The following is a 17,291-nucleotide window of genomic DNA, read 5'->3' as shown; positions in this document are numbered from 1 at the left end:
GCACGAGAAAAAAAATTAAAAGGACGGAAAAAAGCGCGGAGGAAAAAAGTCAAATTTATATTCGTCGTTTTTTAGTCCATTTATATATCTTCTTTATCTCTAATCTAATCTAATCTAACTATAAAAAGAGAAGTTTCTATAGTATATTAAAAAAGGAAAAAATGAGCGAGAAAATAAAAACGGTTTAAAAAAACACGTGAGGGAAAAATGTCAGAAAAAAGCACAAAAGAAAACGCGCTAGAAAATAAAGTTTCGTAGTTCTAATTTTCTGATTGTTATCGACATGGTTATGCATGAAAAACGTATATTATCATTACGTTTTTTCACCCGTTGCAACGCACGGGCATATTTGCTAGTATAGTACTAATGTATAAATTAAATAAAAAAGAAAAAAAAGAAGAAGACAAAAACACTCGATTGGGCTACGTATCCAGCCCAAATTGGATTTGCACATGCGAGAGAGAGAAAACAGCCCGAGTTCATGAAGGAGACCTCCATGCAGTCACAAAGGAGACCCATGTGAAGCATCTCAAATTGCAAATAAATAAATAAAGCAACGCCGCAAAATCATCAGATGGTAAAAGAATATTTTACTTAATGGAAAAGGGGGGAGCAATGCTCTCCTAGTTCAAAAAAAAAAGAGAATATTTTACTTCCCTGAATTATTTCACTAGATCATTTAACTCCCTAAATAATTTCTCGGTTCATTTTACACCTCGAGCGGTATTTTTCTTATTTCTCTCTCTATATGTCGTAATTTGCAATGAAATTTGGTATTATCAATTTTTTATCTAGTCTTTCTCACAAAATGTCTTTTCTTTCTCAGATTTATAGAAACATTAAAAGATAACTGATTGAGCAATAATTTACCATATTTCATGATAGGTAATTCTGTGATAATGCGATCAATATCTGGATGGTAACTTATCTCAATCTCAGTAAATATATAATTCGTCTCGAAAGCCTTCCACGAGAGCTGGATCGCTCGAGCAGCTCGAGCATGTCGTGCTCGCGTGGGTGGTGGAACGACCTCCCGTCGGATCTCCTCGCGCTCGTCGCCGGCTGCCTCACGTTCCAGGCCTACACCCGCGCCCGCGCCGCCTGCGCCGCCAGGCGCGCCGCCCTCCCCGCGATCTCCTCGCCGTCGCTCCTCGTCCTCCACGACGACCACCGCGAACGCTCCAGCTTCTCCGCATGGTTCTTGTCCCCCAGGATCTCCATCGCTAGCTTGGCCACCAACCTGATCTCTACGGGGAGGGCGCAGCGCTGCGTCGGCTCCGGCCATGGCTGGGTCGCCTTCGGCGACTTCAATGCCTCCCTCGTGAACGCGTTCACCGGCGACGAGATCCCCTTCCATTCGTTCCCGGAGAAGCACGGCGTGGTGATGTCGAAGGTCGTCTTCGCGCCGAACCCGACGCCGGCGGAGTTCACGGCGGCGGCGATCACCGGCCACCTCCGCGTCACCTACACCACTCGCGGGAACAGCGGATGGACCGACGTCGAGCTCCCGCGTCTCGGCGCTATCGGCGGCGGGGACTACATCGCCGACGTGGTGTACCACGAGAAAGAATTCGGCGGCGGCAAGAAGAAGAAGGTGGTGTACTGCCTCACCGGAGGCGGCGACGTGCTCGTCCTCCGCCTCCCCGCCGGCCGCCGCCGCCGCCAGCGAAGGCCGGCGTCGTTCGAGCCACTGTTCGACAAGGCGAGCGCCGTGTTCTACCCGGCGGCCGCGTTCGCGCCACCGCACAGCACGGGCGACAAGTACCTGGTGGTCTGCGATGACGGCCATCTCTACCAGATCTGGATGGACGAAAAGATCTCCTATGGCAGTGGCGCCATAGCATCCGTTCTCAGGTACTACCCTCGCCGCCGGCCGTGCTGGCTGCCGGCGAAGGATCTCGGCGGGCGCTCGTTCTTCGTCGGGGTGAACAACGCGGTGGCGCTGCGCGTGGATGGTGGCGGCGGCGGCGCGTCGGGGCTGAGAGGCAACTGCGTGTACTGGAGTGCCAGGTGTAGTAGCCGGGCCAAGGTGTTCGACGTGGAGTCCGGCAAGTCGGCGACATGCTTTCCGGTGGTCGACTTGGAGACGGGCAAGTCGGCGCCGGGCTTTCCCGGCGGCGCGGAAGCTCATAGAGCCCTCTGCTGGTTCTTCTTGGCTGATATGCGTAGCAGCAGCAGCAATACGAGAGTGGGAACGTCGGCTCATCAGCTTCAGAAAAGGGCTCGTCATGCATGAATTATCGGACCGAGTTTTATAAGACTACTCTCGCTCCGCTTCAGATTACAAACCCTTGTTCATTTTGAAGGATTCCTAAAGTAAATCTCAATTCCTTTGGAATAAGCACTATTTATACATTCCGTCTGTAGAAACACTATGCCAATCCTCCAAAATATGCTAATTCCATAGAAATGAAAACATCCACGCCATCCTCTTTTCTTTAGCTCAGTGTAGGTCTATAGGAAAAATTTATGTGTTCCAATCTTTTTTTTCACGTGCATTTCTACATTATTTCTACGTTTTTATTATTACTGTGATTTGATCAAAGTCAAACCCCACTCTAAATTTGATCAAGTTTGTAGATAAGTATAGTAATATTTACAATACCAAATTAGTTTCACTAAATCTATAATTGAATATATATTCATAATATATTTGTGTTGTGTTGAAAATGTTATTAGTTTTTTCTATAAACTTAGTCAAATTTGAAGCAGTTTAACATTATAACTTGAAATGGATAGAGTAAATGATATCCCGTACGTTGCTAAGAAATGACGATATCCCGTACTTTGCTACGAAATGACTATGTATATATAGATAGCTCGACAACATATGCAAGCTAGATAGATAGCTCGACAGCATATGCAAGTTATACTAAAAATAAGAAGGAATGAACAAAAGAAAATTAAAGAACTTAGAACTTTTCGATTAGTTTGGTTGTGAAGATCAATTGTGTTCTCAATAGAAGGAAACACACATGAATAAAGAAAAATTCAAAAGGTTTTTAACTTCAGTTTGAAATGAGCTGAGGCTGAGCTGAGATATTCTTCTAGCTATTCAATGGTCAAAACTTTTATGGTGATGTGGCTCAATGCATGTTGAACTTGTGGTTCCAACTATACCGTATTTGTAGCTAATTAGTAGATTAGTTCTAATGCAACAAAAGTTCATAATTTTAACTTTGATCCTCTTTGACATAGCTTCAGGTCTAAAAATTTCATATACCTCTAGGTATTACTAACTTCACAAATCCATATATTTATATATGCGATTATGTTAATAACATTTGGATAAATAAATTTTATTCTCATTTTAAATAAAATTTATTTTTAAAAATCACTATAATTTAATATACAAACTCCAAATCTAACGTGGATTTGATATCTAGAGCTGCGCTTGTATGATCTAATAACATTAGTTTTACTTGTGCTTAGAGAATAAATAAATTTCCTTAAACCATGATACGTTTTTCATGAGCGCGTAAAAAACGAATCTTTAGATCTAGTTGATGGTATCTAGTTGGTGCTTTATTAATAATTAACAAAGGCACACATATGACCAGGAATGTTTCCCGTCGCGCGGCCGATTCCATCTGACGCTTTCCATCATTTCCTCTGCAATTACAAATATATAGCTATCAATCTACATTGTTATAATACTTACCACACCGATAAAGAAAATCTTTTCTTTCTCGGATTAATTAATTGATTACTACCTCCATATTTTAATGTACGACGCCATTAACTTTTTGTCCAACGTTTGACTATTCGTCTTATTAAAAAAAATTATGTAATTATCATTTATTTTATTGTGATTTGATTCATCATCGAATGTTCTTTAAGCATGACATAAATATTTTTATATTTGTATAAAAATTTTAAATAAAACGAATAGTCAAACGTTGGTCGAAAAGTCAACGGCGCCAAATACGGAGGGAGTAATTTTTAAGATTATACAGAATAATAGTTTACCCTTTTGCCCTCTCTTATACTTACTACGGTAGTTTTGAGATAATCCGATGAATATCTTTAACTAACTTAATCACCCAGATTTTTTTCTTCTGGATGATCCCAATCTCAATCTCATAATAGTTAATTTTATCCGAATATTTTGACGAGAGAGCAAGCGGCGGTCGAGTCGATCGAGCTTGGCCGCCATGGCGCGTGGGTGGGAGGACCTGCCGCCGGACCTCCTCGTGCACATCGCCGGTGGCTTCTCCATCCAAGCCTACACCCGACTCCGCGGCGTCTGCGCCGCCTGGCGCGACGCCCTCCGGCCGCCCTCGCCGTCGCTCCTCGTCCTCCGCGACCGCCACGCCGGGCAGCGCTTCGCCGCCTGGTGCGTGTCCCCGAGGATGGTCTCCACCGCGCTCCACGAGACGCTCGCCGCGAGGCTCTCCCCGGCGAGCCGCTGCGTCGGCTCCGGCGACGGCTGGGTCGCCGCCCACGTGCCCGGCGGCGCCGTCCTCGTGAACCCTCACACCGGCGACGAGATCCCGCTCCACTCTTTCCCCGGCGGCGGGGGGAATAATGTGGTGGTGTTCAAGGTCGTCTTCGCGCCGAACCCGACGCCGAGCGAGTTCACCGCGGCGGCGATCACCGGCGGCGGCCGCGTCGTCTACACGACGAACGGGAACAGCGGATGGACCGACTTCAAGTGCCCCCGCCTCGGCGCTCACGGCGACGGGGGCAGCATCGCCGACGTGGTGTACCACGACCACGGCGGCGGCAAGAAGGTGGTGTACTGCCTCACGGCCGGCGGCGACGTGCACGTCCTCCGCCTCCCCGCCGGCGGCCAGCGAAGGACGACGGCGTCGCTGGTGCCACTGTTCGACAAGCCCGCCGCGACGTTCTACCCGGCGGCCGCGTTCGCGCCGCCGTACGACACGGTCCGCACCTTCGCCGACTCCAAGAACCTGGCCGTCTGCGGCGACGGCCAACTCTACCAGATCTGGAGGGACGACGACGCGAACGCCACCATGTTCGTCCTCAGGTACCACCCTCGCCGCCGCCCGTGCTGGCTGCCGGCGAAGGACCTCGGCGGACACGCGGTGTTCATCGGGAAGAACAACGCGGTGGCGCTGCGCGGGGACGACGGCGGCGGCGCGACGCCGGCGCCGAGAGCCAACTGCGTGTACTGGACCGACGTCTGGACCGATCGGGCCAAGGTGTTCGACGTGGTGACCGGCGAGTCGACGTTGTGCTTTCCTGGCGCAGAAGGTCACAGTGTCGTCTGCTGGTACCACCTGGGTGACGTGCGCAGCAGCAGCCGTACGAGTGTGGCAACGTCATCAGCTCATCAGCTTCATAAAAGGGCTCGCCATGCATGAATCAGCCCAAGCTTTTTTATAATGGTTTTGCTATTTCACTCGCGATAGATTTTTGAATTTCTATGTTTCAATTTTTAGTCTGTAGGATTTTTCATCAAGATTCGTATTCCTGTGTATTCAATTTGCAGTTACATTCTGTTAACATTTACGCTTAGTTATATAGCACTTACACTAAGTTAAAGTGCACAAAAATTAGATTTTTACAATAGTTTATTTCCTCTAGATTTACAATTTTGACTTTTCTTTTTATGTTGTAGTTTCATTTAATACGGGATATATTTTACAGTGCTTTAAAATTGTTTTCGACCATCCAATTAATGTTGATCCAATGTTCATTGGAGGTAATGGGATTGGATATGATCTGTGATCCATGCTTGACTTTCTTTTTCCGGTGCTTGCATAGAATTATCTTAGTACTATTTCATTTAAGTCTACTCTGCTTTTGGACCCAAGAATTTTTTTGAGGTGAAAGCTTTTGGACCCAAGAATTCAGACTCCACACCCGCGTATTATGCAAATCTATTAATTTCAACACTGGTTTCAACTGTACATGATTCAAATGTTACTTATCTGCCAAATGAATTTAATCTTTGTCACGTCAGAAACCTAGCTGTATGCCTGTATCTCTGAAGCATAACTTGATAAGTTTCAGCCAAAGTTATGCAAACGAATCTTAGAAATTAAGCAAATGGTGACTTATCTGTTGACTTTTCCACTATCAACTCGAAAAAAACCCAAGAAACACAGCAAAATCTGATGCACCGTAGGGGAGTACTTGGTTTGGTGAAAATGCGATCTAATGATGCACTCAAAGTTTTTATCTGTTACTCTTGCAAAATATCAATGCAATCAAAACAAGACAAATCATTTACAGAAAGCAGGAAATAAACATCGAAGGCAATTTTCTCCATTACTGATGATAAGTACAAATGGGCACGCTCTGCTCATCTTGTCAATAGGAATATCAGCAAAGGTTCTGCTTTTTTTTTTCACCCTTGTAAAGGTAAAGGCCAGTAGGCCATTATACCCTAAAAAAAAGAAGATAACACTAAATATGTAAATAATAACATGCCTTATTCTAGGACAGTATAATTAGCATATCACATTGTCCCCTATTCCTTAATTATAGTCAAACTGCACATCTATATCTCAAGTTTCCACCATTGTAATTCTTTTGTAACTGTCCTTACCTCTTGCAAGCTAGCTACTGCACCATGTGAGATTCTTTTGTAAGCTGTTGTTTCTGTCCTCTTCTAAAGTATAAAATGAACACCATGTGTTTATGTGCCTCCTAATTATTTTTTTTCAAAAAAGATGTGCCTCCTAATTATGACCAGTGAGATTTTCTTCTGCCTTCCTTCTCTATCTACAACAAAAATATTGTTGCTTTTTGTTGTCTCCTCCTGTGTGTGTATACTTATGTTACTCTTGGACCAAATTACCATCAAATGCCTAAAGGGGCACCTGAATTCCGAACCCAAGGCCCAAAAGTCTCTTTGTAATTTTTTTCCTCCTATATAATTGTGGATATGCTGTTTCCAGCAGGCGCTGATGCGGCGAATGGACTCTCAGGCAGCAGTTCAATCTGGTTACTGCAGTTAGAAATCAAATGAAGCAATCCAGTGAACAAAGAGGAACTAGCTCAATGTCAGGTAGCAACATATATGCAAGAAATTGGCTGCAAATATGTTTGTACCTCTCATGGTCATCATAAATGTTGCCTGCCTGTGTAGGAGGAGCTTGGCTGTTTGAAACGATCTCCAGTGGATCAGGGGATGCAAGGGATGGATTCATAAGGTCGAGTTGTTTCGAATCTGTTCACAGGAAAAAAACGCCGCATAAAACCATCAGGATATTTGGCCGTGCACTATTCAGTATTCACTATACTATTAAAACATTTCTCCACGCTTCAAAAAATATGTTTTGGTAAGAAACACCGTTCTTCTACTGCACTTATTAACCTAATCATTAAGTTCATTACTTAAATTATTTAATTTATCACTATAATCAAGTAGATAATCCTTGAGCCACTAAACAAACTTCAACCAGGGAGAAATGGAACAACTAGAGGTATAATTCTGGCAATGACCAATGAATGACACAACACACAGACCATCCTGGAGAGAATGGAGGGGACTGGCGTCCTCAATGCTGCAATCGAAGTATGCAAACTGTGGCGGCATGGATTCAAGCCTCCGAACTGTGGCGCGCCGCCTCTCCATCTCCAAGAGCATCTCGCGCTTCTCTGCCAACTGCTTCCTCATCAACCTCGAAGCATCATACTCTGCTGTTGCACAAAATTGAAGCAAGATGAAGGTTGAGAATTAATCGGTGCCCATTGTGATGATGTGTGCATGCAAATGCTATTATACCTGTGTAGAGCTCTTGATCAAACTCAAAGAAGCGTGGAGGACAGTAGGGAACCATCGATTTGATGTTGTCCACGCACGTCCTGCACGTGAAAATTGCAATATTTATAAAAACTTTAATTAATTTAATTTGCTCGTCACAAACACAAAAAAGTAGTAACAGCTAGAAGTACTAACAAGTCCATGGGAAACACCATTTTTAATAATTTGAAAACTCTACTGTGAATTGAACTATCTGTTGGCAAGAACCAAGAAGGGTAATGGTTACCTGTCGACGCATTTGGATTTCTCCCTGTAGGGCTTGACGAGAACCCGCGATCCGCAGATGAAATGCGGGTTGCGCCGCATCAGGATGGTGCTCACCGTCTCCGGGCTCTGGAAGCTGACGAACCCGAACATGCGCCGCTCTTGGCAGGGGATCCTCACGTCGCGCACCGGCCCGTACTGCCTGTCAAACGCAATCAAACAAGCGAAAATGGCCATGTCATTTAAGATTTGGAAAGAAGCAAACAAGTTGCGGTTTATACATGCCGAATTGCAGACCCGAAGTAGTTGGCGACGTCGTCCTCGGCGAAGGTACTCTCGGCTGGGAAGGTGAGGTATATCTGGTGCGAGCTCGCCGGAACTGAGCCCGTGTCGCCGCCACCACCGCCGCCGCCACCTCTGAAATCCATGTACTTGGCAGCGTCCTCCGCGAGAACCACCGAATGCTGCCCGTGCGGCCTGTTCGTCAGACAGTAAATCAATCAATCAATCAAATTGAGAAGAAACAATCAACAAGATTGATAGAGAAGAAATGGAAGATTATTTTGGCATTACCTTTCGATGACCCGTATCTTGTTGAGGCGAGAGAGCAGCCTGGTGAGGCTGTATCCGGCCTTGCCATGGCGCTGGCTCTCGGTGAGGTAGCCGTCGGCTTGGAGTCCCTTGCCGTACTTCTCGCCGTAGAGCGTCGGCAGCGAGGCGATGGACACCGGCTGCCCGCGCCGCGAGTTGAGCAGCTCGGTGATCTCCATCTCCAGCGTCTCGAGCGAGCCCGGCGTCACGCCGCCTGGCTGGTGGTTGTACACGTCGCCGTTGATGGCGGCGCCGGCGAGCGCGTCCTGGTACACCTGGTGGTGCGAGTAGTGGCAGTTCTGGCCGTTCTTGCAGATGCCTTTGGAGAAGTAGTGGCAGGGACGTCGAGTGGACAGCCCGTTCGAACGCCGCGCCCTCGCCGGCGACCCCCCGCCGCCACCCCCGCCATTGGGGAAGGCGTCCTCGCCGGCCGGGTAGTAGTACCCGCCGCCAAAGTTGTTGTCGTCGAGGACGTGTTGGCCGCCGCGCAGCGGGTACGGGCCCTCCGCGGAGGCGTCGACGACGAGCCCGGGAGGCGCGAACTCCTGCTGCGCCGCCTTAGTCGGTGGCGCCGGCGGCGAGTCCGGCCAGTACTGCGGCGACTGGACCTGGTATCCAAAGGCAGCCGCGGCGGCGGCGGCGGGAGAGTAGTGATGGCGAACGCCGCCGCAAGCAGGTACCGGGGGGCGGGAGAAGAGCTGCTGCGGCTGCTGGTGATAGCCTCCGCCGCCGCCGACGCCGACGCCGCCGCCACCGGGAGGTCCGTGCGCGGCGGCGGCGGAGCAGCGGGCATAGATGACGGTGAGCGCGGCTTTAGTATCCTCGATCTTGGCGAGGAGCGTGGCCTCGGGACCATATGCGAGCTGCACCAACTCGTCCTCGTCGGGCTCCCTCAGCAGCATTACGCCGAATATCTTGCCGACATGCTCCGGCTCCACCCTCTGCACCCTCGCGAACGCCAGCTTCACTAACTCCGGCACCTCCATTGCCACCCACCACCACCACTGGTGGACATGAAACCTAAACCTAGCCTACCTCGATCGATCACTAGACGCCCGCAATGGAAGAATGGAATTGAAACAGGAGGAACACGAAGAACAAACCTGGGCCTCCTTTTATAACAACAAAGGAGGAATAAAATTCGAGATCGATCGAGAGCGCGCGATTCGATCGGGTGGATAGTATCGCGCGCGCATCGATCGCATCGCATCGCATGCGGGGGGATCGAGCGGAGGGCTCGCTCGCCGATCGAAGCCTAGTCGTCGCCTTGGCCCAGTTCAAACGGGGCGCGCGACTGCCTGCGTGCGTGCGTGCGAGCGAGAGAGAAGAAGGCGGAGAGGTTTGATGAGATGGAGTGGAGTACGTCGGTCGATTTTTTGTCATTTGCATGATATATTTGTTGATAGGGGAAAACGGCGATCTGATCGCTCGCTGATCCATATCCATATTGCCGGTTCCTGATTGGCCCGCTTATCACTATTAGAATTTAAGATAACTCTTGGAATTATAAATGGTAAAAAAAATGAGAGAGAAAACGAGAAATGCTGCAAATAGGACAAACCTCGTCACTGTCATATGCATGCCAAACTGTTTCTTCTCCTTCTTTTTTTTCTCTCTTTAAATTTTTTTCTCCTAAACTACTTATCCGATCTATAATCCGATCACACTGTTGTATTTTTTGTAATTAAATATTTACAACAAGATATCATATAATTATATTATGTCAAAAGAAAAACATATATTTTAAACCATTAAAACTCAATGTTTCATACGTAATAGTTATATGTTTCGATGTATGTTTTCAGTGTGTTTCAAAAAATCTTAAAACTACCTGCCACCACTCTCTCTTCTCTCTCCACCTCATCTATGCATGCATACATTTGAGAGCTTCAAAATGATTTTTCTCCTAAACTAATTATTCAATCTACGATCTAATTACACCATTATAATTAAATCTTTACAACAAGATATTGCATAATTAAATTTTGATGAAAGAAAAACGTGTGTCAATCCGTTAACATTAGTTATTTCATATGTAATAGCGATATGTTTCAACGTGTATTTTATTATGTTTCATAAAAATTTTAAATGTCTGGAACATGTTTCACACGTGATGGGAAGATTCTTCCGAAAGAAAAAACTCCCAGCGCTGCGCTGCTCTACTTCTTCAATTCCCCTCTTTCTTGCTACGCACACACATTAGTCTTTGACGTGCGGAATGAAAGCAGGTTCCCGGTCCTTCCAATGGAATCAAAGAAATAAAATCTAGAGCTTTCCAAAGTACTACTCCCGATAAGAAATCACAGGATAACATTAAAAGGACCAATGAAAAGTATTGCAAATCTGAAAGAAAAATAGATAAGAAAAATATAAACAGATCTGAAAAAAAATAAAGTACACGTTCAGTTTTAAAACTTGTTTGTTTGTGTCCTCCAAGTCTCTAAATTTTTAAAATATGGCTCCCATCGGATGGCCTATTCAGCCAAAAAAAAGCCAAAATTTAAATTTTCAAACTTAATTTTGACATTGATTTTGAGATATTTTCAACGCAGTTTCTTTTTCAGCATTGCCTTTTAAGTCACCGAGAACACATATATAAAAGTTTTACCTACCAATTCATTTTTATTCTCTAATAAGCCAAAATAAAAAAACCAAACGATGAGGCCCTATACTTTTAGGTCCCTTAATTTGCTAAAGTGTATCATTCTGATCCTAAATTGCCATGACCTGAGTGATCGTTGGACTATTTTTCCTTTTTTCTTTTTTCTCGCCTTTCTATTCTCTTTCTTCCTTTCCGCTCGTGTGAGAAAAAATACAAAAGAGAAGAACTAATCCAAGAGAAGAACTAATCCTCCACATGTGCAAAACAAAGGAGAGGGGAAGAAAAATATTGGGACAGGAATGTCCGTGTAGCATGCCACGTCAGTGCCACATCAGTGTATGTTAGGAACTAATCCTCCACATATGCAAAACAGAGCATAATATTAGCGTTTGATAAGTAAGTATTAGCTTAATAGATTTGAAAAATAGATTAATATAATTTTTAAGGTAACTTTTTAATATAAGGTATTTTTTTTAGAAAACGTATTATTTAGCAATTTGATAAGCGTGCGCGTGAAAAAGAGAAAATAGAAGTTAGAAAAGGACATAAAAGAACACACCCTAACCATGAAAAAAAAAAGATGATGAGAGTGATAACTAAGCAGAAAAAGGTATATATGCAACAAAGGACTAATGGAAAAAAAATACAATTCTAAATTCATGCAAAACTGATCGGTATAAAAGAAATGGGATAGAATTAGGAAAGAGAAGATGGGAGAAAAAACTAGGGGGTTAAATACAAATAGATTTGTGTCTTGATTTTGTTAGATTTTTGTTTTCATTTTTTCTAACATTCATCTGACTGAAACTATGTATTGCTAATACTCGATGTTACAAGGGCTAAATAGCAAGCGCACCAATGTGCGCTCTGATTTTCTAGTTTACTTTAATTGGCGCGGTGATGGTGGAGAGGACGATCCCGTATTGTTCGTATGTGTGAACACACAAAAAATAAGTGCAAAAAAATTGTTTTTTTTTGGGGGGGAGGGGGGAGGATGAGTGATCCGCTCGACTCCCTACATGCAAGCAAGTGATTTGTCCTCCTTACATTGTTAGTACTGTTTGGTGTAACTATTTTTTTATAACAAAATCTCATATGAACATATGACTCTATTATGATTAAAGGAATAATATGTGGTAATCGTTAAAACTTGATGTTTGGTACGTAAAAATATTGAATGGTTTCACTAGAATTCGGCTGTCTTTATATATTCTGGTTTATTTTATGTACTAGTCATTGTTACTTAATGTTCATATAGTTTTATTAACGATGTTGCAACTAATATTTTTGAAGGAAAAATTCCAATTAACCCCCTAAACTTTAGATGGAAGTCTGTTTAGCACCCTAAACTTTGAAACCGGGCATTCAACCCCATAAATTTTACGGTACCTTTATATAACCCCTAAGATGATTTTTCATAATGGTTATATGAACTAGAAGGAGATGGCAGCTGAGTTGGGCTTATAACAACTGGCAAGCCAAGGAAATAATCTGTCTTCTATTCTTCGTGTTCCTTTTTTGAAAGGAGTGAAGGGATTCTTTAACTGTCAACGAGTGCCTATCTTCAATCAGCTATACCTATGTATACCTATGTGCACAGTACACTATAAGAAATGTCAATTGAATTTCTCGAAAACACGATCGACAATCTTTCCAATGGTATATAACACGATCATCATAAAATTCTATATACGAATTTATATTAAACTGAAATTGTTGGATGATCGAAATGGAATTTTCAGTTTCAGACGAGATTCCGGAGACCCTCTTGTCCACGAGGTTGACAATTCGACGCCCCACGTATGGCCCACTTGCAGGCCAGCCAAAGCTGGGACCCACCACCTGACGGCCTGACCCCACCATTCTTCTTCTCCAAGCAACCGTCGACGAAACCCCTTCTCTCCCTATCCATTCGACGAGAGATTGATCGAGCAGAGCACCATGGCTGCCATGGCGAGCTCGCGTGGGTGGGGCGATCTCCCGCCGGATCTCCTCGCGCTCATCGCCGACGGCCTCACCATCAAGGCCTACACCCGCGTCCGCGCCGTCTGCACCGCCTGGCGCGCCGCCATACCGGCGGCCTCGCCGTCGCTCCTCGTCCGCCTCGACTGGAACCGCCACGACGCGTGGTTCCTGTCCCCGAGGATCTCCACCGCGCTCCACGAGAGGCTGGCCACGCTCCTCCCTGACAGGAGCGTCTGCCTCGGCTCCGGCCACGGCTGGGTCGCCGTCCACGACCCCATCTTCTACGAGCTGCAGTTCGGCCTCGTCGATCCCCTCACCGGCGTCGACATCCCCTTCAGTTCGTTCCCGCATTTCGCCGAACACAAGCTGCGGGTGTCCAAGGTGGTGTTCGCGCCCCACCCGACGCCGACCGACTTCACCGCGGCGGCCATCACCGGCCACGACGAGGGCCGCGTCATCACCTACACGGCTCAGGGGAGCAGCGGGTGGGCCGACGCCGGGTGCCCCCGTCTCGGCGACCGGGACAGCATCGCCGACGTGGTGTACCACGAGGAACGCGGCGGCGGCGGCGAGAGGGCGGTGTACTGCCTCGCGACGAGCGGCGACGTGCACGTCCTCCGCCTCCACGACGCCGGCGGCGCGTTCGAGCCGCTGTTCGACAGGGGCAACGCGGCGTTCGACGCCGCCGCCGCGTTCGCGCCGCCGTACGACACGATCCGCCACTGCACCAATGCCAAGAACCTGGTGGTCTGCGACGACGGCGACATGTACCAGATCTGGCGGAACAACACCTGCACCAGGATGGGGCCATTGCCCGGCGGGGGAGAGTACCGCGTGGAGTACAACCAGATGTTCGTTCTGAGATACCACCCTCGCCGCCGGCCGTGCTGGGTGCCAGTGGAGGATCTCGGCGGACGCTCGGTGTTCGTCGGGAAGAACAATTCGGTGGCGCTGCGCGTGGACGGCGGCGGCGGCGGCGGCGGCGTGCCGGGGCTGAGAGCTAACTGCGTGTACTGGACTGACATCTGTCCAGCTCGGGCCAAGGTATTCGACATGGTTTCCGGCAAGTCGACGCTGTGCTTTCATGGCGTAGAAGACCACCGCGCCATCTGCTGGTACTTCTTGGCGTAGCAGCAGCAAGAAGCCCAACTCTAGGTTCAGCTTGTCAGCTTCCGGAATCGGATTGAGAAAGTTTGATTGAATTGGTTATGTGGTATTGGAAGTTTAGGCTGAATTCTGTGATAAGAGACAGAAGTTTTGGCTGTCTTCGTTGCTGTCATTCCGATGGTAAAAAAAAAATGAGATGCGGAAGTAAATTTTCAGTGCTGTGAAAATTAAACCTGTTTTTCATTGTTTCAGATTAAAATAGTTTCCCTGTTTTTGAGTGTATCTGATTGTTGCTTCTGTGATACAATAATGTAGCTGATCGAAGTTTCTGAGGCCAAAAGCATGGCCATATGGTTTCTGATGAATTCTGGTGGTGTAGCTAGCAGGTAGACTTGTGGATAAACTTTTCTTTTCTCCAACAAAAGTTGGATAAACTTTTGGATACTTGTGGCATGCTTTTCAAACTGCTAAATTGTGTATTTCGTGCGAAAACTTTATATATGAAAGTTATTATAAAATATCAAATTAATCAATTTTTCAAGTTTGTAATAATTAAAACTCAATTAATTACACGTTATTACTATTTCGTTTTGCGTGAAACACTTAATCTTTATCTTCATCTTCATCTTCAGGATATTCAAACACCACCTAACAGTGATATATTACAGTAGAGTTAGATGAACTGCAAAGAGATGTGCTGATCAGGGCAAAGCCAAGGAAATAATTCTGTCATCCATTCTTAGAGGCATCAATCTTTATTGTAGATGAAAAATGCAGTGTCCATATTCAGGCAGATGTATCTTTGTGCGGATTGATTTTCTGAAAATTTGATCGACTATATGTAGCATTACCACGAGAGCATTCATGTATGAATTTATCATAAGCTGAAAGGTTGGATGATGGACAAGGATTTTTCAGACGGGATAAGATTGATTGTTAAAGAAGGTGTCGTGCAACAACGAAATGCAGAGACCAGTGGATGGATGGGTTAGTTGTACTCTCTGAAGATTGAAAATTTTCAGTGCAAGCCGCTGGCAAATCTTTGTGCGTGAATTAGGAAACGGAGGGGGAACAAAATTTCATGCACCGTGTTCACATCATCATCACCCTGTCATCTCCGGCATCCTTTGAGCCACTGTTCGACAAGGCCAGCCGCAGGGTGTTCCACCCCGCCGTCGCGTTTGCGCCGCCGCACGACATGATCCGCGCCTCCTCCACCAATTCCAAGAACCTCGTGGTCTGCGGCGACGGCCATCTATACCAGACATGGAGGTGCGACGGCGTCCACATACTCGTTCTCCGGTACCACCCTCGCCGCCGGCCGTGCTGGCTGCCGGCGAAGGATCTCGGGGGATACTCGGTGTTCGTCGGGAAGAACAACAATGCGGTGGCGCTGCGCGTGGACGACGGCGGCGGCGCACCGGGGCTGAGAGGTAACTGCGTGTACTGGATAGACCATTGCAGTGATGAGGCCAAGGTGTTCGACATGGAGACTGGCAAGTCGGCGCCATGCTTTCCCGGCGTTGGCGCTATCTGCTGGTGTCATATGCAGAGCAGCAGCCGTAATACAACTAGTGTGGCAGCTTCAGCTTATCAGCTTCAGAAAGGGCTCGTCATGCGTGAATCGGCCTGAGTTCTCCGAGACTCTCTCTACACCTAGCAGCTTCCAGTTCGCTTTATATAGGATTACATAGTACTCCCTCCGTCGAATAAAAAACCAACTATTAAATGTTAACACATTCTATTACAACAAATCTAAACATACCATATATGTTCATATCCTGTGCTAGGTTAGAGTTTTTTTAAAAAAAAAAACAGAGAGAGTAGCTATTAATTAGGGGTGTTAGGATATCCTTAATGCATTTTCAGTGAGTGGATAATAAGGTGGGACCTACTCCCTCCGTTTCAAAATATAAATATTTTTGAACTTCGACATAGTATTTGAGATATTACTTTGACCAACAATATCTATAATAATAATAATAAGATGTTTTAAATAAAAATAGTTGCATATTTAAGATAGTTTGTTTAATTATAAATCTAGTAATATCAATTTTAGATTGTTTTTATTTATTTGCTATTAATAGTCAAAATTTAAAATGTTTGACTTGACACTATGCTAAAAATGATTATATTTTGGGACGGAGGGAGTATAAAATTAAGTTATACTCTCTTCATCCCAATGTAATCTCATCAAATCCTAAGTTATTATGGGATGGTTTGGTTTGTGGCATAAATATGTATTACCAAATTTTGTCAATGCCAAATTTTAGCAAGTTTTGACATGGCTAATTTTGGTAAGGCAAAGTTTTGTTTGGATTGAAGCCAAAATAGCCTAAGTTCACTATTGAAATGGCCTATTTTCTTAGACATGCCAAAATTTGGCTTCAAACCAAATAGACACAGAATACTATTGAAATTGCCAAATATTGGTAAGTCTAATTTAGACCTCAAACCAAACCAGCCCTATATTTTAGGATAGATGATGTGTTCATTTAATTCTAAGTTCATCTTATAGACACTCCTCCCCAACCAACGTAGCGTGCCACACCCCCAATCCTCTCCCCAACCAACGTATACATTGTAATAGTCTATTTAAAGGATTGCCAGATTACAAAAGTTCTGACTCGAACTTCACCTATTCAATTTCTAAGTCCAACCTTAACCAGATTATTTGAAATGTGTTTGGATTATTACACTACCAAATTTAGTAGGGTTAAAAATTAGTAGCGAAGTGAACAGGTCCTGTGAATTTCGTAGCACAAAATTTTGTTTTGTGCTAATTATAGAGGGAATGCCGATTGATGATTTCATAGTACAACTATCTTTTTGCGCCGAACACAAGATGGAATGTCGATTGATGTTGTAGCACGAGGAAGCCGGCGGCACGAAGGTGGACCTCTATAGAGATCAGGAAGGTGTTAAGACAAGGAGACCGGCAAAGTCGGTTCAGTGTTCTCCCAGTTTGCCTTTTGCATTGAAGAGGTAGCATAGGTAGAGGTAGCACTAACCATTAACATTGAGAGCAACCAACAAAATCCTCTTCTAGCTGTCAACACAAATTCACAATCAACCATTAACCAG

General features: G+C 45.5%; 4 protein-coding genes across 12 annotated transcripts; 3 read left to right on the top strand and 1 right to left on the bottom strand.

The window, feature by feature from the left end:
* Window positions 1-984: 984 nt before the first annotated feature.
* LOC107277934 (uncharacterized) lies at window positions 985-2,632 on the top strand. The gene has a single exon (XM_026027575.2). The coding sequence runs from the start codon at window positions 1,001-1,003 to the stop codon at window positions 2,234-2,236; it is 1,236 nt and encodes a 411-aa protein (XP_025883360.2). The 5' UTR covers window positions 985-1,000; the 3' UTR covers window positions 2,237-2,632.
* Window positions 2,633-4,116: 1,484 nt separating this feature from the next.
* LOC9271325 (uncharacterized) lies at window positions 4,117-5,694 on the top strand. Its single transcript, XM_015793680.3, has 2 exons — window positions 4,117-5,217; window positions 5,585-5,694. The coding sequence occupies exons 1-2, from the start codon at window positions 4,155-4,157 to the stop codon at window positions 5,692-5,694; spliced, it is 1,173 nt and encodes a 390-aa protein (XP_015649166.3). The 5' UTR covers window positions 4,117-4,154.
* Window positions 5,695-6,109: 415 nt separating this feature from the next.
* Window positions 6,110-9,918, bottom strand: LOC4344566 (zinc finger CCCH domain-containing protein 54-like). 9 transcript variants are annotated; one of them, NM_001422891.1, is made up of 8 exons: window positions 9,637-9,918; window positions 8,516-9,564; window positions 8,240-8,419; window positions 7,965-8,144; window positions 7,700-7,779; window positions 7,441-7,614; window positions 7,024-7,141; window positions 6,110-6,919 (listed from the first exon to the last, which is right to left on the bottom strand). In NM_001422891.1, exons 2-8 carry the CDS (start codon window positions 9,517-9,519, stop codon window positions 6,841-6,843), a joined length of 1,815 nt encoding a protein of 604 aa, NP_001409820.1. In that variant the 5' UTR covers window positions 9,520-9,564; window positions 9,637-9,918; the 3' UTR covers window positions 6,110-6,840. The 9 variants fall into 9 exon arrangements, 7 of the variants coding, with proteins under 7 accessions (NP_001409820.1, XP_066168938.1, XP_015648182.1 ...); XR_001547878.3 differs by having other exon boundaries at window positions 6,213-6,919; window positions 8,224-8,419; window positions 8,516-9,559; window positions 9,637-9,899; XR_001547879.3 differs by having other exon boundaries at window positions 6,213-6,919; window positions 7,441-7,611; window positions 8,224-8,419; window positions 8,516-9,559; window positions 9,637-9,899.
* Window positions 9,919-13,041: 3,123 nt separating this feature from the next.
* On the top strand, window positions 13,042-14,489 carry LOC4344565 (uncharacterized). Its single transcript, XM_015794105.3, has one exon. The coding sequence runs from the start codon at window positions 13,077-13,079 to the stop codon at window positions 14,229-14,231; it is 1,155 nt and encodes a 384-aa protein (XP_015649591.1). The 5' UTR covers window positions 13,042-13,076; the 3' UTR covers window positions 14,232-14,489.
* Window positions 14,490-17,291: the final 2,802 nt, after the last annotated feature.

The sequence above is a fragment of the Oryza sativa genome, chromosome 8 (genome assembly GCF_034140825.1).
Source record: "Oryza sativa Japonica Group chromosome 8, ASM3414082v1".
NCBI classification, from domain to species: Eukaryota; Viridiplantae; Streptophyta; class Magnoliopsida; order Poales; family Poaceae; genus Oryza; species Oryza sativa.
Note: the sequence above shows the minus strand (reverse complement) of the source record. Positions and strands in the feature narration are given on the sequence as shown.